The 23,987-nt window shown below is 35.0% G+C and overlaps 4 protein-coding genes across 8 annotated transcripts in view; 2 read left to right on the forward strand and 2 right to left on the reverse strand.

Moving 5' to 3' along the window:
* Positions 1–3,993, forward strand: part of LOC140752462 (aldehyde dehydrogenase, dimeric NADP-preferring) — a 59,520-nt gene extending 55,527 nt beyond the window's left edge. For all 4 annotated transcript variants that reach the window (XM_073086768.1, XM_073086766.1, XM_073086769.1 and 1 more), the window contains exons 9-11: positions 869–1,004; positions 1,613–1,763; positions 3,460–3,993. In XM_073086768.1, coding sequence (XP_072942869.1) covers positions 869–1,004; positions 1,613–1,763; positions 3,460–3,480 — 308 coding nt within the window. In that variant the 3' untranslated portion in view covers positions 3,481–3,993. The remainder of the gene's footprint in view (positions 1–868; positions 1,005–1,612; positions 1,764–3,459) is intronic.
* Positions 3,994–7,521: 3,528 nt separating this feature from the next.
* On the forward strand, positions 7,522–10,344 carry Rho1 (ras-like GTP-binding protein Rho1). 2 transcript variants are annotated; one of them, XM_073086611.1, is made up of 2 exons: positions 7,522–7,680; positions 7,888–10,344. In XM_073086611.1, exon 2 carries the CDS (start codon positions 7,893–7,895, stop codon positions 8,469–8,471), a length of 579 nt encoding a protein of 192 aa, XP_072942712.1. In that variant the 5' UTR covers positions 7,522–7,680; positions 7,888–7,892; the 3' UTR covers positions 8,472–10,344. The 2 variants fall into 2 exon arrangements, with proteins under 2 accessions (XP_072942712.1, XP_072942711.1); XM_073086610.1 differs by having other exon boundaries at positions 7,572–7,761.
* Positions 9,233–16,858, reverse strand: LOC140752347 (polynucleotide 5'-hydroxyl-kinase NOL9). The gene is made up of 5 exons (XM_073086609.1): positions 15,065–16,858; positions 13,777–13,993; positions 12,054–12,539; positions 10,143–10,309; positions 9,233–9,639 (listed from the first exon to the last, which is right to left on the reverse strand). Exons 1-5 carry the CDS (start codon positions 16,674–16,676, stop codon positions 9,383–9,385), a joined length of 2,739 nt encoding a protein of 912 aa, XP_072942710.1. The 5' UTR covers positions 16,677–16,858; the 3' UTR covers positions 9,233–9,382.
* A 984-nt stretch (positions 16,859–17,842) lies between these two features.
* On the reverse strand, positions 17,843–23,784 carry blw (ATP synthase subunit alpha blw, mitochondrial). The gene is made up of 9 exons (XM_073086305.1): positions 23,626–23,784; positions 23,116–23,238; positions 22,053–22,166; positions 20,999–21,263; positions 20,305–20,529; positions 19,669–19,838; positions 19,260–19,354; positions 18,678–18,897; positions 17,843–18,473 (listed from the first exon to the last, which is right to left on the reverse strand). The coding sequence occupies exons 1-9, from the start codon at positions 23,689–23,691 to the stop codon at positions 18,093–18,095; spliced, it is 1,659 nt and encodes a 552-aa protein (XP_072942406.1). The 5' UTR covers positions 23,692–23,784; the 3' UTR covers positions 17,843–18,092.
* Positions 23,785–23,987: the final 203 nt, after the last annotated feature.

Consider the following 23,987-nt stretch of genomic DNA (forward strand, 5'->3'; position numbering starts at 1 on the left):
CAATTATTTAGAATTTACAGACAAATATTTAAATTTTATTCAAGTCATTCTAGAAAGCCGTTACTAAATAAAACGACACAACACAAATTTATTTAAAGTTATTAATGTTTTGTTTTTATAAGTACAGAGAATGGTACCTATATTATAGTTGTAATAAATTTCTGTGTGTATTTGTTGTAATATATAAAGTTTATGATCGTATTAACTGAATGTTTGCGAATGTGTGTGAATAATAATTATATAATTTTCTATACCTAATCCTAGCGTAGCATGATTGTATATAATCTTAATACTTGCTTTTCTTGAAATATATACTTAAGCTATAGTAAATTGCATGAATAACTAATTTTCATAATTAACTTGTAGCTTAAACATAGTTTTAATTGAGTTATACCCGTAACCATGAATTATACCACAATTACATATATTTAATTAATTTTTTACCTACAATAGATTATTAAAATGAAACAGAAATAATACTTTTATTACGTTAGTTTTTATTTACGTTAATTAATTCAGAAAACAGTAATTAGTACTGTCTTAAAATCATACACCTACATTATGAATGTGCATATTCAATGCATGCCCACTGCGCATTTATAAAACAACAAATAATTAAATTGTTCTAAAATATTGGAGCCTTACGTAATTATACCATGAATATGAAGAAAAATAATATTTTGAAATCACACTGAATTTGGTTACATTAGCTGTTATTATTCAGATTTTATACGCATTTAATGTAAATTAAGAAACTACATTAAAATTAAGTAATTACAAGTAAAGTTTAATACTAAAATTAGGTTTTTTTTTACATATATAAAAATAAAAATTCTAAGAAGTAATATAACTATATGTAACATTGCAGTTGATACGCTACCATTCGGTGGTGTTGGTAACAGTGGTATCGGCGCCTACCACGGCAAGGCGTCCTTCGATACCTTTACGCACAAGAAGAGCTGCCTTATCAAAAACTTCGCTATGATCGGCGAAAAACTCGGATCGTGAGTATAATGTTACTTAAAGGTACTAAAATTTGTCATTGTGCCACACTATAGTCGTAACCAGATGGATAGTTTTCGAAGTTCTGTCGTGTCTCTCCGCTACTCGTCAAGAGTTGGCGCCACGAGTATTCTGAAACACGCTATCGAAGTTTTCTCAACATTTTGCATATATAGATACAAACTCCGAACTAAGACTGTCGGAGCACGCCCTTTCTTTAGACATGATCACCTACAAATCCCTATGTCCTCCCTCCTCCCTTTACAAATGTCCATGGGCGATGGCTACATAATACATTATATTAGGGGCATGCTCGTTTGCTATTTTCTTTTTTATAAATAGAAATCTAGAGTTAATATCAGCCTTACACAGATTTAATAAATTCTACAATACATTACAAAAAATATATTAATAGCAACAGCAGAGGGTAATGTTCTTCAAGCGTATATGCCATATATTTTTCAAGCGTGTGTATATCTTAAAAGTTAAAGCAGATTTTAAAATATGACATGTCGTTTGATTCATCTTAATTGTGGGAGTGACAGGCTATATTTTTAAGCAGTTTTGTTTTTGTTTTTTTTATAATAATTGTTTATAACTTTTATTCTAGAGCGAGATACCCGCCCTACACAGATGGGAACCTCAAATTCATAGTGACACTGATGCGTAAGAGGCACGGCCCTTCGCTCAAGTTCCTGCCCTACCTCCTCACGTTCGCGCTGGGCGTCGGACTGTCCTACGGTATCTTCGCTTGGCAGAAGGTAAAGAAGTGAATGTGGCTTCAGTATTATTTGTAGGTATGTAGGTCGACTGGTCTATTACATTGGGGGTAGGTAACAATAGAGTTGCTTGTATTAATTTGTGATTTAACACTCTATGATTTTTATGCTCTGATATTGATGGAAAATATGCTTTTCAGATTTTCGTTTTTTTAAATAACTCCTAATAAAATTCAAAACATTAATTGTAAACTGAATGTTTTTCAACATTTTATTTAGCTTTTTTAATTAAACGATATTATAATTTATAAGTAACAATATTGAACTGCAAATTTATTTATGCACGAAATATTTCATTTTGATATATTATAATCGTGATATAAATAATAAAAGTTACCTTAATTTATCAATTTATAATTAAATTATGTGCAATAGAGAAAGGTCGAGTATTCGTTTTTATTAAGTTATATTGGTTATATATAAGGTATATTGATATGAATAAAATTCGCGATATATTGCACAATTCTGGATACCTATGCTTATTTTTTCCCGGTTGCATTAAAATGGAGCTTAGAATTTATAGAAACTAGTTCTTGGTAACCCTAAAATAAGCACTACCTTCTTTTAAATAATTATTTACATAAGTATTTTGGAGTGGTTAAATGGGAAATGGTCGGGTAAATTAAAAATCGAGTAAAACTCTGCATTTGGATTCTGGTATTTTTGGTATTTTTTTACTCGGCCTGTCTCTATTTGTATGCAAGAGTATAAGCTACATAGACATTTATTATAGAATTAATAAAAAGTATTTGATTTGATAATAGTACACTTTATTTAGGTCGACTAACGACGGCATATTTTCAACGTATCGATATACTTGCATACATAATAATTTATGCTTACCCAATTTGAAACATAACAATTCTTAATAGTATATTCTGTGCACCCTGTGTGTGCACCCTATATATTATTTAAATTTAAATATGTAAATTTCCATAAAAAAAAAGTCATATTAATGTGATACTTGTCTTATAAATAGTGTGTGAACTGAAAAATTTAGTGTCAGATGTGTAAATATGTAAAAGATTATACATTGTTATTTGTTTAAACCATACGTATCAATCCATTAAATTACTCTGTCCGTAATCTCCCTTAATCCGTGTATTATCATCTTGTATTATTGAAACATAAATCTCTTTATTTTGAATATTTGTTTCATTTAATCCCCGTAGCAATATTCGTTTACACTAATATAATTAACAGTAAATTTAATTTATATTTAACTAGATATATCGGCTTAAACCTAAGGTTAAATAATTCAAACCTTTAAATTTCAGAAAGGTATTTTTCGCAAATGTGTTGACGCTAGCCTTGAGTATTAATTGCACAGATATCAATTAAATTAACGTATCTTTAAAACAAGCAATAGAGCTTCAATTAATGTTTTAATTGCCCAAATTAAATTTTATTGCATTTTTCATGAACAAAATATTTTCGTTACCTTCGAAGTATGGCGCCATTAATGTCTCGTCTGTTCTTCAAATATTTGTGTTGCCACATACACATTTACATTTACCTTAAGTCTTAAAATAAAAAAATATTTCATTACTAAAAAATCTTAATTATTATACACACTATATGTTAACAGTATTTGTAATTATTAATAGTAACATTAATATTTCATATGGTTAAAAAATAATTATATTCAATAAGTTAATTATAAATCTTTTACTTACAGATGAGTTCTGAAGATTTGTAGAGAAGATTTGCCTTACCTAAAACGCCGTAAACGCCTAAAAGCTATATTTTAATAATTAACTATTGGAAGTGTTATATACGTTTAAGCTATTTTTATAAGATTTATTATGAAATATTTTCTAAACTCATGCATTTACTTTTTTTTATTTTTTCAACGCACTGTCGGTGGAAAACTTTTCTTCAATCAATCTTGCCGCATATAGTTATCTGAATGTACAATTATTGAATTGCCCACAACTATGAAATCATCTTTAAATAAACATTTGTTTTGTATTTTTATTTTTGTAAACATTTTGAATTGTGGCATTCCATAAAATTTATTATTTAAGTTGTCATATTGGAGTAATTTTGGATTCGTGATAAAAAGGACGTACTAGCAATGTTTTAATTTAATTTAATACTAAAAATTTATAGAAATTGTTTTTTTTTACTATTTTTTATGTTTGTTATACAAAATGTATTTAATATTTTTATCTATGAAAACTGTTTGTAAATAAATAAGGGATTTGAAATACTACTTGTAATTTATTTCACCCATAAATCTTACAAATTACGTTTAGTACCTACTGCATGCCATACATGACTACCGTTCTTATGGTTTGAATAACTTACATTGGGTAGAATGATACTTATTTCCGTTACATATCTGTATTAAAAAAACAAATATATAAAAACCACCAATATATATATCATTATTAATTTAGTAGTCATAAAAATATAATTTATATACCCTATAGTTAGGGTTCCATGCCCAAAAAGTACCAACGGAACCCTATTACAAAACCTCCGCTGTGTCACAGTGTAACCTGTGTCTGTCACAATACCATAGGTAGACTTCCTTGGTTGCCATGATAAGAAATAATAAAAAAAAATGATAATTTGGTGGTACGGAACCTGCTGTGTGCGTTTCGTCTCGTAGTTGGCTAATTATTTTTATATTTCTTTTCATGGTGTGTATTTGCAACAAGCTACAAAGTTTGACTTTAATTTTGAGACTAAGCGGCACCAGCCTAATGCCCCATTTACATAGAAAGAGTTTCTCGTCTCGAATATATGATTATCGAAGTAATATAACATATTTTGTTCGTCTAAACATTCGCTCTTCTCGCTCGTTGCCTTATGAATATTTTATCGCATCCGTGTAAACAGAATTTGAAAGAAATAATCGTATTTCGAGTTTTAATGCCAGCTGCTACCATGAATGCAGTGGACTAGGATGTTTTAATTAAAAACATCGTGTAGAAATCTACATGCATAAAAAATCTTAAAAGTGAGTGAAGTCTATCAATTCGCACTAGGCCAGCGCCGTGGTCTTAACCTCTTTTACTCGGCGAGAAGACTTGTTCAATTGGTAAAAAACATTTTTTTTCAATTATTTTTCATACGTAACAAAAATTCGGGTAAATTTTTAAATGGCCATACCACGTATTATTAAGGTATCAACAGACTTGACGTTGTAAAACATTTAGTTGCGTACAAATCTGACAAATGTGAGAGTGTGTGAGGGAGGTTTTTGAGTAATATATGAACAAACTGATTTGAATATTCGCGACTTCTGTTCAAACACATGAGGCGAACATGAGTTGTCAAACAGACGTAGTAACTCACAGACCTGTATTTGTTATAGGTCTGTGTAGTATCTATTGGTAAACAGCGCGTGCACAGCGCATTTGCCAAATTTGTACGCAGTATCGTCGTGTTTTAATAGAACATTACATATTACACTATTCCACACTCTCGGTCTTACAAAAAACATACAATTAAGTACTTCAATAATATAATACTAGCAGCCGAGCATGCCGTACGCCTTTTGGTTAGTGGCTACTGCCGACTACCGCCCCATGACATCTGTAATCAATCCCAGGTAAGAATCCTATAAGAAAGCCTGAAATAATTGTTTTCAAAAATTCCTACCTGAGGTGGGCCTCAGGTGAGCCCAGAGGAATAAGCTGCCCTTACCACACCCTTCAAACGAGAACACAGTAGCGCTTAACACTGTTGTTATAAGGCAAAAATATGTGTGGCGGTGGAATCAAACCATAGGTGGAGTTCTACCACCTTTAAAATATAACCTATATTTATTTTATTACTTATAAATAAATTGTTCTATAGTAAAGTTCTATAAATAAATAGTTATAAATAAATATAAGTAATAAAATAAATAATGTTATGACTTATTGAGTGTTACAATGGTACGGTACACAATGTTACTTTTTAAAACAAACAAAAAAAGTTACTAAAATATTATTTACATTTTGATTACACTCCGTGCGTGTTTCGTATAAAATAAGTTTGTTGTACTATATTGTACTATACAGGGTGAATTTTTAAAACGGGCCTTCAGGGCCAAATCCGAAACTATAAGGATTAGCGGAAAATGCTGAAAGGAGTTACGAGGCCGATTTTGATAATAACTAAAACTGCATCATTAGTTTTTTAAAATACCTCTTTCCTTAGCCGGGAACCGGACGAGTTCATTTTGCAAAAAAAATACACCCTCTATATTATTCCTCTATCGGATAGTGTTGCTTATAAGGATCAAATTCTGGGAAGCAATGATAAATGACAAACAAAAGGAAAAGCCTCAATTTTAAGAAAATACATATGTTTTCATATTAATTTGGCAGTTAAGTTTCCGCCTGCCATTCATATAAACATTTCGCGTATTAACATTTTTTTTGGCCTAATGTTTCAAATCATTCGAAAGCGGACGTTTTGTTCTTCAAGAATTTATATTTTTCTGTTCGATTTAGTGAAGGTTATTTTTAGGACCATTATAATAGATTTTCAACTTGCTATGCGCGGAGTTTCATTTAATACAGACGTAAAGTTGACAATTAGCTGAATGACATTTTCGAGTCAAATCAAAATGATTACTAAATAAAGAGATATAGAAAATAATTTTTAACGTTGAAACAAAGTTGTAAACAACAAATAATAAAAAAATACTAATTAATCAGAAATCTATTTTTATTAAAAAAATAATCCTAAAAATGGCGGGAACTTAGTTGCCAACCTATTACTTTCTCACACTAAGTCGTATGTCATGGTTATAATATCGAAGAATTAGTTGATTAACCAACAAATTCTTCAATGTTATGACTAATGTATAGTTCTAAAGAATTATACATAAGTCATATGTTATGTATAATCCTTAAGGATTAGTATGCCAATGTATGAAAAAATATGTATTGTCTTCAAAATTTTCTTATTCCATTAATTTGTCACATAACATTACTTCCCAGAATTTGATCCTTATAAGCGACACTATCAGATAGTGGAATAATATAGAGGGTGTATTTTTTTTCAAAATGAACTCGTTCGATTCCCGGCTAGGGAAAAAGTTATTTTAAAAAAGTAATGATGCAGTTTTAGTTTTTATGAAAATCGGCCTCGTAACTCCTTTCAACATTTTTCGCTAATCCTTATAGTTTACGATTTGGCTCTGAAGGCCCGTTTTAAAATTTCACCCTGTATATGTACGGCTCAGTCTGATTGCACCTTTAGGTCATAGAGTATATAGATGCAGTTACCAGCCGAAAAATACCACTACAGACTTTAAAAAATTAAAAGAGCTTGTTTTTAATTTATAAATAGATAAAATATATTGAATTATATATTTTTTACAAATTAATGGGTTTATATTCAAATATTATGTGTCAATCAGAGTTTTCAATCCTACAAATGTAATGTTCTAGGGTAGTAAGCTTCATTTTATAATTTTTACTATATTTTAGTATGAATTGATCATGTTTTTAGAATATTATGTACCTATTTTAATCTTTTTCCTTAATTTGCTCAAAAATACGTTGTATGTTGTACTGTGCTAAAAAGACATGAATCCAAATCATAATTCCTAGAAATTGACAGATTTTTAATCTGACAAAAACATTATACTGATATAATTATTTATTCTGGCAATAATTAAAAGTAATGTTATAAATAATTTAATATTACTGCTGAAGATAATTTATGTTATTGGTGAAGTAACAGAAAATAATAGTAATAATCTGCTTAAATAATGTGTCAAATATAAAATACCCCAGGGAAAATAACGTATCCAAATGTGTTAGTCAGTATTAGTATTTTTAGACATTGCAATACTAAGTTACGAACGAAACGAAAGTGCTTGTGATGAGCAAAGACGATTAAAAAAGTGTCGATAGGTCAATATTCTCCAGAAATTAGCCACAATCTTCAGGTATCTACAAAATATACTAAATAACCACCCTCGCATGTGAGGGTACTATGTGGTGGTGCTGTTCTTCTTCCGCTAGTTCAGGTGCTTATTCACAATTGAGGGCTTGTCTGACTACTCCCTTCCCATATTCCTATACGGCGGCCATATTTATAAGTCATGAAAGGCGTTGACGCTCATCATAATTATTTGCGTTGTATTCTTTTGCAGGACCGATGGCTGCGATTCGCAAAAAATTAGTGATCGTCGGTGACGGTGCATGCGGTAAAACATGTCTTTTGATCGTGTTCAGCAAAGATCAGTTCCCGGAAGTGTATGTGCCGACAGTGTTCGAGAATTACGTCGCCGATATCGAGGTGGACGGTAAGCAGGTGGAACTGGCGCTATGGGATACGGCCGGCCAGGAGGACTACGACCGGCTGCGGCCGCTGTCGTACCCCGACACGGACGTTATACTTATGTGCTTTTCGGTGGACTCGCCCGACTCGCTCGAAAACATACCCGAGAAGTGGACGCCGGAGGTGAAGCACTTCTGTCCTAACGTGCCGATCATCCTGGTGGGCAACAAGAAGGACCTCCGCAACGACCCGGCCACGATCAACGAGCTGCGCAAGATGAAACAGGAGCCAGTGAAGCCGCAAGAGGGGCGCGCCATGGCGGAGAAGATTAACGCGTTCGCGTACCTGGAGTGCTCCGCCAAGAGCAAGGAGGGCGTCCGCGAGGTGTTCGAGACGGCGACCCGCGCCGCGTTACAGGTTAAGAAGAAGAAGAAGACTAGGTGTTCTCTGCTGTAATTGTGCTGTTGTCGGAGGAACTCTGATTTATGAATCGTTCGCATACTGCCTGAAACTTACGTTTGAAACGACTCGAACTCTGCAGCAGTCGCGGCGTTGGCCAGTGCTTCCTTCCGATACTGCCAGCCGACGCGATGTCGCGGCGCGTAGCACGCACACCCACTCAGTATTCGTGTGGCTATATTTTCACAATTGGTACTTGTATATTTTATAGATTATCTATAAAGAATAAGAGTAATTGCCTTAACAGAAGTAGTCGGGGGCGAGCGTGGTCCCCGTTTCCGGTGGACCCCGCTGGGATTTTTCGTGCTATACTATCGTTATATAATCAAGTAGCATTTCTTCAACATATAGATTATTCCTCGACCGGTGTCATTGCACCGAGACTTGATTGTTTAGTTTGGTATTTTGTATTTTAATTTTTTCAATAAAATAGTTATGTATAAATTGCGTAGGACATTTATTTAACATGGAGCGCGAGCCCCAATCTGACTCAGCCAAGTGCCTGTCAGCTGGATGCATCTCTGAGATGCCCAATCTGGTCTTGATCATGTAGGGCAGTTTTATTGTAATCTATTGTTTGTGTGAAATTTTAACTTCAGTATGATTAAATTGCATGCTACTATAATTTATTAGTAATAAAGAACCCCATGTTTTAACAATTCTTTTCTAGACTTTTTGACTTTTATAAAATTTAATACAGCATTTATAAATCAAAGGTTCTATATAGGATGGGGAATATTTAAGTTAAAATTCAATCATCTATGTTATGTTTTATTAGTATTGTAAGTACAAAATTATCTTACTTGAATATACATGAATTAACATAATTTCTAGATTTCCTTTTATAATTTAAGATTTTGGAACTATTCCAATTACAAATTTCTTAACTAATCAACCAAGCTTTCAATTTAGGAACCTCTTGACATTTTTAACAGCTGAACTGGATTGAATCTTCTGCGTGGTGTGAACATGAGTTGCTTCTGTTGATGCATTGTTGGCATGCGGTACGGCACGGCAATGCCGGCCGGCAACTGGGCCTCCTGACCCCTCAGCTCGGGCACCCAGTCCGCATACAACAATGTATCCACCATCTGCAGTCCTTCAGCAGGCATTGGCGTGATCACATACAAAGTTCCTCTTTCAAAATCAATCCCTCGTATAAGTCCTGCAAGTTAATAAGTGACAATATAAGAATATATAAACTTATCAGCTAATCAAGTCCTATATTATAGTGCTCTTATTGATAACACAAATATGATATTAATGATGTACTTTGTTCGAGTTACATCACCTTTGACTCATATAGGTGTTTAACTCGAAGCAAGATAGTGTCTGCAAATGTACACTTAATTTTCTCTGTATGTCTATATTTATAAATTACATATATCTTAATATTATTATAGCATATTGTAATATTTGATTTTGCCAGTAATTTCTTAAAATTTTATATCTCTTAAATTTACAGGTTTAATCTTTCTTCTGATTATACATGGTCCAAATGCCACATGATTTGATCATAGCAAAAGACTGCTAGTTCTATTTATATCGGTAACTGTTTCTCATTGCAAATTGAACTTTGTGTAACAGTTTGTTGTTATATTATAATAGAGAAACGCCATCATAGAACTTGAACTTCCTATCTATAGAATATGTTAACTTAGGAATTACCGTGTCCATGGCACAAGAGTGGTTCGTCGGCCAAAACATACGTCTTCTTGGTAACACTGCCTGGTTCGTGTTGACACAGTGCGACTATTTTACCATTGAGCACCTGTGAAACTGTACCTTCGGGAATTTTTACATTCATGTATACACACAAATCTTGTAACTGCACTCTGGAAAAATAAAAGGTTTTCTATACAAAGTCTAATTAGAATTTTCCTCTTACACGTAGATAGTTGTTTGTTGTAGTGCTAGTTTGTGTCGTTAATGATAAAGAGGCATCGAGGATTGATTAATGAGGCTGTATCCGCAGCCAGTGACTCACCAGATTCCTAGCAACTTGTATCTTTCATTACTCATTTGTGAAACAATAATGCGATTATATTTATATTGAATTTGTCACTATAATTCAAGTGTAATTGTTGTATATCTTTGTGTTTATAAACTGCTAAACTTACTTGCCTAATATCTTTTTATTATAGTAGAAATTTATTGATTGATTAGATATGTTTACAGTATGAATAAAACATAATGAATTCATAAATTAATGACAGGTTTATATGAAACTAACGTGTAGGTATAGTACAAATGTACTAGTAGAAAACTAGCTACTTATGCACTATGTTCTACTGCACAATATGTTATAAATATTTATATTGCTCAATGACAGGACGTTGACCAATATTTCTTACATGGCTCTAAAGTCTAAATTGATTGATTGTGGGGTTGCAAGTTGTTTCCAACCCATGTAACTTATGAAGTGTAAGGGAGGGGCCCTCATACCTACATAATACATAAGGAGTTATCTTTATCTGTATTACTTAGTTTAGCTGTCTTCGATTTGAAATTAAGTAAATTGTTCACACATGCTTATTTTCAAATGCTAAGTATTTAAAAATGTCTAATGGGTTAATTTTGGAAATTTCTGGACCGATTTAGATGAAACTTTCGTGTTATGATAATCTACAGCAATGAGCTTTTAATTGGGAACAATTAATGCTTATGCAACTCTTCCACGGATCACGTAAAAAGTTATCGCGCAATATAACTCAGTGTAGCCTTCATAGATGAACTTATGTAGTTAACTATTCCTCGGTAAAGTAGTTAAACTGCTTAAAGAACATTTCTGAAAGCGCCCTTATAACATCACATACATAAATTCTATCAATTGTTAAACCAGCACAAGTTAATTCGCTAAATGGTTTTAAATTAAAGTGTACAGTATCTTTCCCTTGCATGCGAGGGCACGGTGCTATGACATCATTGCAAGCGATGCGTCATCCATGAGTTATAAAAAGATGACGTGCGAATTCCACCTAAACTGGTATTTTGTTTACTGTAAATATTATACTATAAATATAATTACACTATACTATTAACTATATAATTAGTTGTAAATATTAGCTGAATTTATTGATGGATATATAAACTTTTTTCTGAAAATTCATTAGTAATTAAGTTTTACACATACACTTGTATCACCGTGCGTTTCCATGACATGTGGTGATATTTACACACGGAGAGGAACCCTGAGCGCCAAACAAGAAATCTATATTAATCATGTAGCTGTTTTGGTAAGCCCGAGAATCGAACCCGAGACTTGCGTAGCTTCTACAGTAACCGCGCCATATGCGTCATGAAGAGAATGGAGGTTTCCAACTATAGGTATGTGCATTCAAAATTTACCCAATATTAGAAGCAAACCTGTTATATTACTGCGTAAATGCGCCTATTAATATTTAATATAACTTTTTAAGCGCTAAGGAAGTCTAGTCCTCTCTATGCTATGTACAGTACTGATCAAATCACAAACTTAATTATTGTCAAAAGATTTTAAACCAGCCTGTAATCTGTAATAGACAATGTTCTTTAACTTTGCCTCAAAATTGTAAGTTTGAAAAAAACCAGAACACTTACTCGTATGGCGTGATGCCTAGTAACGTGGAACCCCTATTAATACCGAGCAACTCGCTGAAGTAGGCAAGATAATTCAGATATCGTTCGTCTCGTGGCGCAAGCGTATTATTATTCTTCACGGGACTGTCTGTGTGATGGGACAAGATGAAGTCATACTCCAAATTATCAGGGCACGTCGTGTTTGCGAACAGTCTCATGTTTTTGTAGTAATCATAATGCGCTGCAACTAATTGAGGTCGTAGGAACATATCGTATCTTTTTTTAGCGTTCTTAGAGTCGATTTGTAGTAGGTAAGTCGGGCGACAATGCAAGATGACAATTGTTATGAAGTGTAATCCGACAACATTACACAGTCCCATTGTGTTGACGATCCAGCGCATGTCTCTGAGCCGCTCGTCGTTGGCGCAGTGGGTGATTAGCTCGACGACTGCGTTTACGTAACGCCTCATGTTATCTAATGGGTTTATCATGCCTAAGTTCAGTGTCCTGTAAGAAATCTGTACATTAGTATGCTAGAAAATCCCAATAATCCCGATATTTAGCTATCCTAGGGACTATGTTAACAGTACATATGTATCTTATAGTACATATACACAGTTACATCGCTAGTAAATGAAATACATTTCCACACAGCACCATTCTGCCGCTTGGTGTAGCCAGAATCCACCAGTATCTATATTGAAATATGTGACCAACTGGGAATCGAACCTGGAACCTTCCTAACAGAATATTGTTGAAGAGAGCAATGACTGTGCTACAAGGGCTGTGTTCCTATATCTGTACTTTATTAAAATTAAACTATCAATAGTTCCATATAAATTCTAATAGATTGTTCCTCTATTAAGTTTCAATGGGCGTCAAATGTATACACCGCGATAAACTTGCTACTTTGACTGGACTGGCAACTGCATAAACCACCTGTTGAGTACCACAACATAAACATCGGCAACAAGTGGGTTCAGCGAAGCCAGTTTAAAGACACGAATAGCCTATTAGATGCTAATAATAGCACAAAATATAAATAACATACTTATGCGTATATATTTATACACAAATGAACTAAGCTATGATTTTTGTTAGCTATTTAGACATCACTAGACATAAAATTTATTTCGTAGGGACCGATTTATGAGATAATGATCCTTTTATGTAATGGGCAATGTCCTTGGACTCTCCAACTTGAATGGGACATGGTGGATTCAAAACATTGATTACTTAGCGACACGAACACGTAGGGAGGCCTGCTGTTGTAGGATTTCCTGTGCTATATAAGTACAATCCAAGTGCCTAAGTTGAGCACTATTTATTTAAGTTGCGATTTTGACTTTTTTTTTACCTAAATATGCCTCTCCTCTTGAGATCTGCGAGGTGCCTAAGCTAAAAAGAAAATTTATTTTCTTTTTTTTCATAATATGAGAGTAGCAGATGAGCATGTATTCCACCACATGGTACGTGGCTACTACCGCCCATGGATATTTGTAATCAATCAGATAAGATTATTACACACCTGAGGACTAAACTGGAATGCCTTGGAAAAGAATGTCTCCCTTACCACACCCTTCAAATCAGATCACAGCAATGCTTAACACTGCTCTTAATAGGCAGAAATAGGCGTGGCGATGATGCCGACGGAGTCGTACCACAGATGGTTATACAGCCTACAAATGCACTGATGGCTGTCTAAATAAAAAACCTATAATAAAACATCACCTAAGTACCATACCTTTCTGGTTTCCTCAAGTGTGTGAAATTAGGCCCTAATAAAGGGTCTGTCACAACAGTAGCTGAGATATTGCCTGCTACAGTGAACTCACACTGTCCTATGTCCAAATCTATTACGAGGACAGGTCCATGGTGTACGAGCTTGTTCACATGGTAACGCACACAGGTGGACTTTCCAACCCCTTTACCACCGCATATAATTCCTCTGCTCTGGTCTTCTGCAAAGAATAAACATTTCCTTTTTACTGGGTAAATAAGAATGGTCATACAGAACACATTTTTTGTAACTTATTATACAGTCACTCGAAAGGCTAAAAGTTTAACACGAAAAAAAACGCTTTCTACATTTACAGCCCCACATTAGGATTCCCTGTCTCGTGGTTGCCATGAACACACACAAGGAGAAATCTAAATTCATCCTTTAGATACCTGTCTGGCCGGGAATCGCACCCGGGATCCTCTGCATGTTCTGACATGCGTGGTGACCGCACCGCCATGCAGGTCGTCAAAGCGGCCTCTTTGCATGTTAAACTTCAAAGGGGCAATATGATAGATAGTATATAGTAGTAGCATTTCATTCATCTTGACAGTATGTAATAAACAGACGAGAATAGAAAATTGTTGTTGGAAGCTATTTACAGATGTATTGTAACAGTTAAGGATTAAGTATGTAAGCCTTATGTAAGTATTACATCAGCAGTTCTAAGCTAGTACATTGATCTGAAGGGTACGATAAAGTAAAGTACATGATATAAGGTACAACAAAAAATATTAAAGATTGGTTACAATCAAGTTTATATCTTGTTAAATGTTTAATTGACCTCTTAACATTAATAAGAATGGACTTGGTTACTTGTGTTTATTCTCTCATAATTCATTTAATTATCTTATATGACTTTCTATGAAGTATATTGAACCAATAGTCCTACTTGTGCATTGCATTCTACCTACAATTGCATTGTGTTAAACTTTACTGCTTTTGGGTGTAAAAACCTTACCACAACCAATGGAACCACTCCACTTTATATTTATACTAGCTGACCCGCCAAATGTTGTGTTGCCATATAAATAAAAAATCCTTATCACTGAGGGGTATGAAAAATAGATAGTAGCCGATTCTCAAACCTACTGAATATGCATATAAAATTTGGTGAAAAATGATGAAGCCGTTCTGAGGAGTATGTAACCAACACTGTGTCACGAGAATTTTATATACAAGATTAAAATGGAAGTTGGAACCAAGTAAAATTGGAACCTTCCTATACATTATGTAATAGTTGAATACTTACTAAAGCAGAATTTATTAAGCTCCTGCCAAATGATAGGCACATGAAACATCTTGCGTGGCTCATTTAAATAGATTGCGCAACCTAATCTTTCCATTGCTTTCATATGGCAATAGTCCATGTGCTTGCTAGACTTAGAAAACAGATTAGCAATAGAGAAGTATTCCTCTACAAAGTTCATCTTAATACTTCTTAACGGCTCTAATAATAGAACTCCATCATGTTCACCGATTGTGGTTACTATGTCTTCAGCTTCAGCCGTGCTCAGTCCTATTGATGTTAATTTACTGAACAAACCATAATAGGCACTGTCTTTCTCAACAGTTGTTAAGCATTGAGCAAAACTGCAATGTGGGGCATATACTTCATGGGGTTCTTCATTTATTACATGCCCAAACATTTCAACTGTGCCACCCAAGGCCTTAACTTTGAATTTGCCATGTATATACATCTTTGCGGGGTGTTTCATTACACAAACACATGTGTTATTATTGAAAATCAGTTTTATTGAGTCTTCCAGATTATTTTTTGTTAATTCTTCAGATATTTCCGATTGCATAGTATCATCAATATTGATAATGCTGTCATTTTGACTAGAATTTAAGTCTATAACATCCTTCATCTCTCCCTGGGTGATACCCACATCTATTGTAGATTTGGCTTCCTCTTCAGTAAAATCTGTTATTTCTTCTGCCATATCATTTTCATCAATTGTCATTATGTTTGTTGAATACAAGCTAGAATCATTCTCGGAGAATATTAAATTTTCATTGTCAAATGGAATGTTTTTTATAGTAGAATGTTTATAGTCTCCGAGAACAGTGTCAAAGTCTTCTTGTGGCATTTCTGTAGCATTAATAGAGATATATGGTGGTGATGAGATAGCACTGTTTTCTAACGATTCATGTATAGATGGAATGTTATCGTCTTTTGTAAATCTCGGGTGTACTACCTGTGGTGATTTGGAAACTTTATTTTTTTTACTCTTGTTACTAGATTTAACTTTCTGGGGAATAACATTCTCTTCGTCAACCTTCTCTAGTTTCCTTTTTGGAACTGCTTTGCTTTCGTCCTTGTTTCTTAACCTCTCATGAATTTTTGCAGCTAACAGTCCATCGGGATCGAATTCCTGTGAGGTTTCTACATCTGTCAATGATTTTAAGGAAGCACCTAGTGAAAGTTCCTCATCACTTTGTGAGGAAGAGACATCAGCTTCAAGTTGGATGTCTTCAGAGGTAGAGGAATCTGGTAAAGATTGATGGCTCACTGAGTCCTCATTGTCACTGTCTATGGGTAGGTCAGGTATCCGAGGTGAACCCTCTATGTTCAATTCATCGAAAATACTATCGATTTCTTCAGGTGACCCGATAGTGGCGCGAGTGGTGTCATCAGCACCGCTCGATTCAGTTAGGTTCAAGTCGGAAAAACCACTAACGGACGACGAGTCGTCGCAATCAATTTGTATATCCATGGAACTCTTAATTATATCGTTATTACTACTTTTATACCCATACAACATCTGTTTAAGCTGCTTCTTCACTGTCTCCTCTGATTTTTTCTCCTTTTTTAATGTTTCGGCACCCTTCGCTACGTGCGCTTGTTCAAAGAACTCCATATTTTGCTTTAACTATTTTATATTTATGCAGATACACTTATGACCATATATCTTTTATGTTACTGCTGGTGTTTAATTAACCAAATAGGTAATTGATCAATTATTGATTTGTAAAATTAAAACATTGGCGCATGGAAGGGGACTTCAAATTCAAAGGCATGTTGTTGTGACAGCCGCTGTCATTTTAACTCGGTTGAATTTGTCATATTGTTTTTTTTTATTTTTTTAATGGTGTTTTACGGGTTTGGCTTTTTGCTTTTCAGCCGAACTTTATTGTCTTGTCATATTGACAGAAACGTCACAGATTCCATAATGATTGTGTGCAAATATTCGGCAACTTTATATATAACATAGCGTATACATATGTTATTATGACCATAGAAAAGAAAATCATTATGACCGTGTGTTATATAATTAATTGCATTTATTCATATTGATTTTTTTTTTATAATTTAGAAACAGGAGAGTCTTGATGGTATATGGCCACTGTCTCCCATGTACATTTATTATCATGAAACTTGCTTTTCTCTTCTGTTTGTTATCAACCCCAGATAAGTGGCCTAGGTTAGCCACACTACCCCTGAAGATAAGTTGGATCGTCTTATAAAAGGATCCCTTATCAAACCCTTGAATCTATTACTTTCGAAATGAATTTTGTAGTATAACGCATCGAATTTGCCTCATCAATGTATTATTCTTCGGATTACAAAGCGATAGATTAACAGAAATGCGGCCCTCTCAGAAAATAATCATTAGGGACAACTCTCATACGAAATTATGAAAAAGCTCAATAAACAGACATCAGAGTATGTTTAAAAACGTTGTCCTCAGGTTATAGTACTGTAATAGTTCACGTACGTAGTTATACGTACATATATTGTGGCTAATCACGTATTTATTACCAGACCATATAGAAATCCGCCGAGATTTTCAGTTTTATATTTTTATATACTAAAACCTATTTACAATAACAATTTCTAAAGGTCTCTATAGGCATAAAATAAAAAAAAAACATTTCATTTCTTTGGTATCATTGGATTGACTGAAAAATATTAAGATTACAGTTTTGTCCAAACACATTATTGTTTATTAAATTCTTGTTTTTTCTTTGATTTAAAGTAATTAACCCACTTTGTTCAAAAAGGGCATGAAATAAAAGACACCAGTAATTTAGTTTATATATAACACCTGACGTTTCGAGATAAATACATTCCATGATTGTATTCACATTCAATACAGTCCATACGAATACAACTACAAGATCGCTGACGGAAGTATTAGCCACGAGTAGAATGCTTCCGTTGACGGTCACTTAACATTGGAATTTTAACAAGAAATTGTGGCGCGTCTGTTGCCGATTTATAACATACGAAACACAATCTCGAGTTAAAGGCTAACTCCGTTCATACTAAGCGCTTACTGCGATGTGAAGGTACCGAGGAAGTCGGTGACGATCTTCTTGAGAGCGGCGTCCGACTCGGGCGTGATCTGACCGTCCTTGGCGATGGTGCTCAGCAGACCCTGGTGGCTGGTCTTGATGTGCTGGGTGAATTCCTTCTCGAAAGCGGTGATCTTGGTGGGGTCCAGTTTGTCGAGGTGTCCACGCACACCGCAGTAGATGATGGCGACCTGCTCCTCGATGGCCATGGGCACGTACTGGCCTTGCTTCAGGAGCTCAGTGAGACGCATACCACGGTTCAACAGCTGCTGGGTGGCGGCGTCCAAGTCGGAACCGAACTGAGCGAAAGCGGCGACCTCACGGTACTGCGCCAACTCCAGCTTCATGGAGCCGGCCACCTGCGAAAAGAATACTTGACTAAGCTGCAATATCTACTAACGCGAAACTGAATATTTCATTCCTATCCTAGTATCCCTAAGGCACTCATGCAACAAAAAAAAATGTAAAATCATGAGTCCTATTTCTGCCATAAAACAAAAACGCAAAATTGTAGTGCAGATAAAATTGCCATAAAACCAAACACAGAAAAAAGAAGAAATAACCTGCTTCATAGCCTTGGTCTGGGCAGCGGAACCGACACGGGACACCGACAGACCGACGTTGATGGCGGGACGGATACCCTTGTAGAACAGCTCAGTCTCCAAGAAGATTTGGCCGTCAGTGATGGAGATCACGTTGGTTGGAATGTACGCGGACACGTCACCAGCCTGGGTTTCAATCACGGGCAGGGCGGTGAGGGAACCGCCACCCATCTTGTCGGACCTGTAATATAAAGACGTTTTATTAAAAAATATTATATATGTAACGCAGAGAACATATGGGTCGTAGCGCCATTACAGTAAGTAAGTAACACAAAGAAAAATCGTAAATGCTTATTCGTATTGAAGTCGCTGGCGAAGTCGCGAAATATTAAACATATGGCATTGTATTATTAGTTTCCAAAAACAAGCCTAGCGAACAATATTCACATGAATAGCAGGATCTGCTGTCTGCCTACGTCAACGTGCCCGCAAGTTCTATATTACGCACTAAGATGCGACATTTTTTATGCATAAAATAGCAATCCTACTACAGACTAATGTAGATTTATACTTTTGGTAAATATATAGAGGAAGTAGACTTACATCTTGGCGGCACGCTCGAGCAGACGGGAGTGGAGGTAGAACACATCACCGGGGTAGGCCTCACGACCGGGGGGACGACGCAGCAGCAGAGACATCTGTAGAGTATTGTAATACAACATTATACAGTAGCTATAAGTAACTGCCAATGATTTTCAAGTATATAGTGGTCCATATATTTTTAATGCTTTCTTACAAGATAATAAATGTAATAATTTTAGAATTATTAAAATTATAACATTTGAAAAAAATCTTTACAAGAAGAATAAACATAACAGAATATTAAATAAAACTATTATTTTATTACTATGAAAATAATTTAGAATTGTTGCATGGAAAACGCGCTCTGATGCGTTTTAAAACTGATGGTACTGTAATGCCATTATTCCACATAATTTAGAACGTAACACACCTGACGGTAGGCCACGGCCTGCTTGGACAGATCGTCGTAGATGATGAGGGCGTGCTTGCCGTTGTCGCGGAAGAACTCTCCCATGGCGCAGCCCGAGTACGGCGCGAGGTACTGCAGGGGCGCGGCGTCCGACGCGGTGGCGGACACGATGATGGTGTAGTTGATGGCACCTGGAAAGACAGAGTATAATAATTATTAAATTTGAGATGTAGCTCAAATTTTAGTGATGTAAGTAAAACTTTCTTCAGGTTCAAGATTTTCTACTACAGAACAGACTTCACAAAATCAATTGTTTCAAGGATATAATACTACATACTGTTATTTTATAATTTTATCAAACTAAAGGAAGTTTATATCATTTATTTCCTCAATTATTACTCAATATTCCAAAATAATTATATCGGCCATGCTCCAACATTCTCAGAACAGAGCTTGTATAAGATGTTTAAAAAACTTCGATAGCGTGATTCAGAATACTCGTGGCGCCATCTCTTGACGAGTAGCGGGAAGTCGCCACGACACGTATTTTTAAATTTTTTTAAATGCTCCTCTACTTTATTCTTCTCTATTTTTCGTCCAGAAGTTCCTGTATCCGCCTAAAATCTGACCACTGTATGAATAACAGGTGACACCCACCAGCATCAGTCAGCCTCTTCACGATCTGGGCGACGGTGGACCTCTTCTGTCCGATGGCGACGTAGATGCAGTACAGCTTCTTCTTCTCGTCCTCGCCCTTGTTGAAGCGCTGCTGGTTGATGATGGTGTCGATGGCCAGCGCGGTCTTGCCGGTCTGACGGTCGCCGATGATCAACTCACGCTGACCACGACCGATGGGCACCAGCGAGTCTACAGCCTTGATACCTATTTATCATGAAAACAAAACCAAATATTAAGAAAGTTTCAAATATAATATGTATTTTTTTGGTTTTTACTTGATACTACAAATAGTATGAACTCAAAAAATGACAACAGTAATTTGTTATAACCCTAAGAATCTGGTACTGAATGCAATTTTTTTTTTTGGTAAATACACAAGACAAATGTTTTGTTGTAGTACAATTTCTAGCGTAGCGGTTCGATGCATGTATATAACGCTAATCCTATTTAGTATGTAGCTCATTAACAAAATCCGATTAGGAAACATTACTATTGGATTTGATTTTGAAGATATCTTTTTACGAAAATGAAATAATAAAAATAAAAGAGAAATGTAAAGTTGGCACCCCTAACATAAAGTATAGGCTACTACATATTTTTCTGTTTTCTAACAATTTTTGATCGGTAATTATAATGCGCGATCTTAACTTCGTTAACCATTTTCCAAACTCACCAGTCTGCATAGGCTCGCGCACAGACACACGGGGGATGATACCGGGGGCTTTGATACCGACTCGCATGCGGCTCTTTGTGTCAACGGGGCCCTTGCCGTCGATGGGGTTGCCCAGAGCGTCCACCACGCGGCCGAGCAGCTGCTCGCCGACCGGCACGTCCACGATGGCGCCGGTACGCTTCACGATATCGTCCTGCTTGATCAGCTTGTCGTTACCGAACACCACCACACCCACGTTGTCGGGCTCCAAGTTGAGGGCCATACCCTAGATGAAGATTTGTATTGATTTATTCTTGTCATAATTGTACTGAATGGCATTCAAAGTATACAATTTTTGGATTATTAGTTGCTTTGCTGATGATTACCAATTTTTGACAAGGACAAAGACAAACAAATTCCCAGAACTGACATGTTATCGTAGACAATTTGGAACCCTTTGCATATTAGACAGATGTGGTAATTGATGGATTTAGTTTCTACTATAGAATAGAAAAGAGTACAACACTGTTCTTATCAACCTACAATTGTAAGTCATATTGAAAGGGAAACTTCATAAAATGCCATGGGTTAAGTTAATATTATTTTATAATGAAAGAAATAACAACCTGACAAGAGTTTTTATAATGGTCACCTTCTATTATAAACATTTGTAACACTAAAGTACTTTTTAGTCGATTGCATCTTGACTGCCTTTATCAATTTGAGAAATTATACCCATTATAAAAACACAATGAACGAATAATCCTGAAATAATTTATTTTATCTAATAAATCATTAAACATTCTCGTCATATTGGTACCACATTATAATTTTAAGTGTTCCGTAGCTAATTAATCAATGTCTTATCACTGGTTATATAATTACACTTTGATTTTCTGTATCATAGAGGTAGGCCATTTTTTTAAAAGCAAAGCCTATTTTCGTAATAAGTATAAGTTTCAACTTAGATGTTATGTAATTATTCTTACTTATCAATGCGACTTAAGACAACATATCACTTATGCAACTTATTTTCAATTTCTATTTTTTTAAATATTATTGAAAATCCACGTACCTTAAGACCAGAGGAGAATTCCACCATCTCCTCGGCCTGGATGTTCTTGAGGCCATAGACACGGGCGATACCGTCACCGATGCTCAACACGCGGCCAGTCTCTTCCAAGTCGTCCTAGAAAAAAAATTATAATGATCTCTTCATATCTTCACATTTAACTATATAACATTGACATGACCCATTACCGTCCGACTGCTGAGCATGTGTCTCCTCATGAAGTGAGAAGAATTAAGTATCATGTAACATAACAATGTAACATAGGAGTTTTAAAATATTGCTAAATAATATTATAATAAAAAAATAAATTATTTTTAATGGTTTCTGATTTTATCTGCACATATTAAAGTAAGTTTATCAAGTACAAATGTTTGTTCCTGTTAGGAATTGAACCCATGATTCTGATAGGAATATGATCTACTAGGTCATTTAATTTGCATTGTATCCTGTTATTATTACATATTCAGGTGGACAGCTTTAAGTTATACATAAATGCAAAGTGAAACATTACTGTTTATATCAACTCATATGCTGAATATGTAGTATTCCTTGAAATATTCATAAGCGCCAAGTTGCCTATCTATGCGGTTTAATTGCTTCAAGTATATTCCTTGCTTACAATTTTTTTTTTTAAATTATGTCATTGTATAGTCAATTTTGTTTCTATATCTGTAATCTCTCAACTTAAGTTATCAATTAAAGTAAAAATATGCCTATTTTCAATCAGATGAAAATAACTTCAACCTTGAACTAAGAAATTATTCCTTGACCTAGATAAAAATATTTTAAACTTTTTGAAAAAAAAATGAGATTTAATATTTTATTAAAGGACTAGTACCAATTAGACAAAGTTTAATGTCGATTTGTAAGGTTATAGTGAAAATTTGAAATTCTGAAATTATTTGCAAAAATTAAATTATCCAATTGGAATTACATAATTCATGTAATAAAAACATTCCTTAGTCGTACAAATTCATTAAGAACCCGGTTCACCGTACGCCAAAACAAAGTATTGATTAAGTGTAAGCCAATTGACAAGTAGGTTTATGTAACACTTAGCACTGACCTTAGAGGCGGCACCGAGGATCCTCTCCTCGAGGATGGTGGAGATCTCGACGGCGCGCTGCGTGCACGAGACGTGGAGTTTGCGCGAAGCCACCGCCACCGCGGGCACCGCCACCTTCGATACCTGAAACATAACCAATACAACTTCACTTATAACATCACTTTATGCACCCTACATGAAGTAATATCATATTTACACACATTTCGAACGATATTATCTTCTTTTCGTGCTGGAGTACAAAATGGACATGCCCAATATGACAAAAACTGATCGGCCTCTATTACATAACACGATCCGAAGTGATAACTGAGTTATGATTTATATATCAATAACTTAGATGGATAGCAATGATCATCATAATACCTTCTAATCACTTGTTTATTACAATTTTTTGCTGTTATTTCCATATTTGTCATGTAAAATCGGTAGACATTAATTCGACATTATCGCCGGATCAAGGTAATAGATGTAATATTGGACACAATCTTAGTAATTAGGGCAAATAATTACCTGCGTTGCGGCATTAGGCAAGCGCCTGGCCACCGAAGAGGCCAAACGAGCGGAGATCAGCGACATTTTTCACAAATATTCAACTAAAAGGCAGACTGAAAGGTGGTGCTCTCCGCTCGCGACTCGTTGCGATATTACCGGAAATGACACAATTGATCTTTGTCTGTGGTTCGCCGCATTAGAATTTCGTTCTGAAATCTATTTTTGATCATTTATTTCATGACCATAATACAAATATGTAAGTTATTAAAAAATATGTACATTAAATACCTCGTTTTAATTTTGAATTCATATAAAAGATAATAATGCGATACCTAGGTATTGTTTTCAAATTTATTGTAAGGATTAAAAAAAATAGGTCT

Source organism: Epargyreus clarus, unplaced genomic scaffold (assembly GCF_041222505.1).
Source record: "Epargyreus clarus isolate Ecla_fem2 unplaced genomic scaffold, WU_Ecla_fem_2.2 ptg000024l, whole genome shotgun sequence".
NCBI lineage: Eukaryota > Metazoa > Arthropoda > Insecta > Lepidoptera > Hesperiidae > Epargyreus > Epargyreus clarus.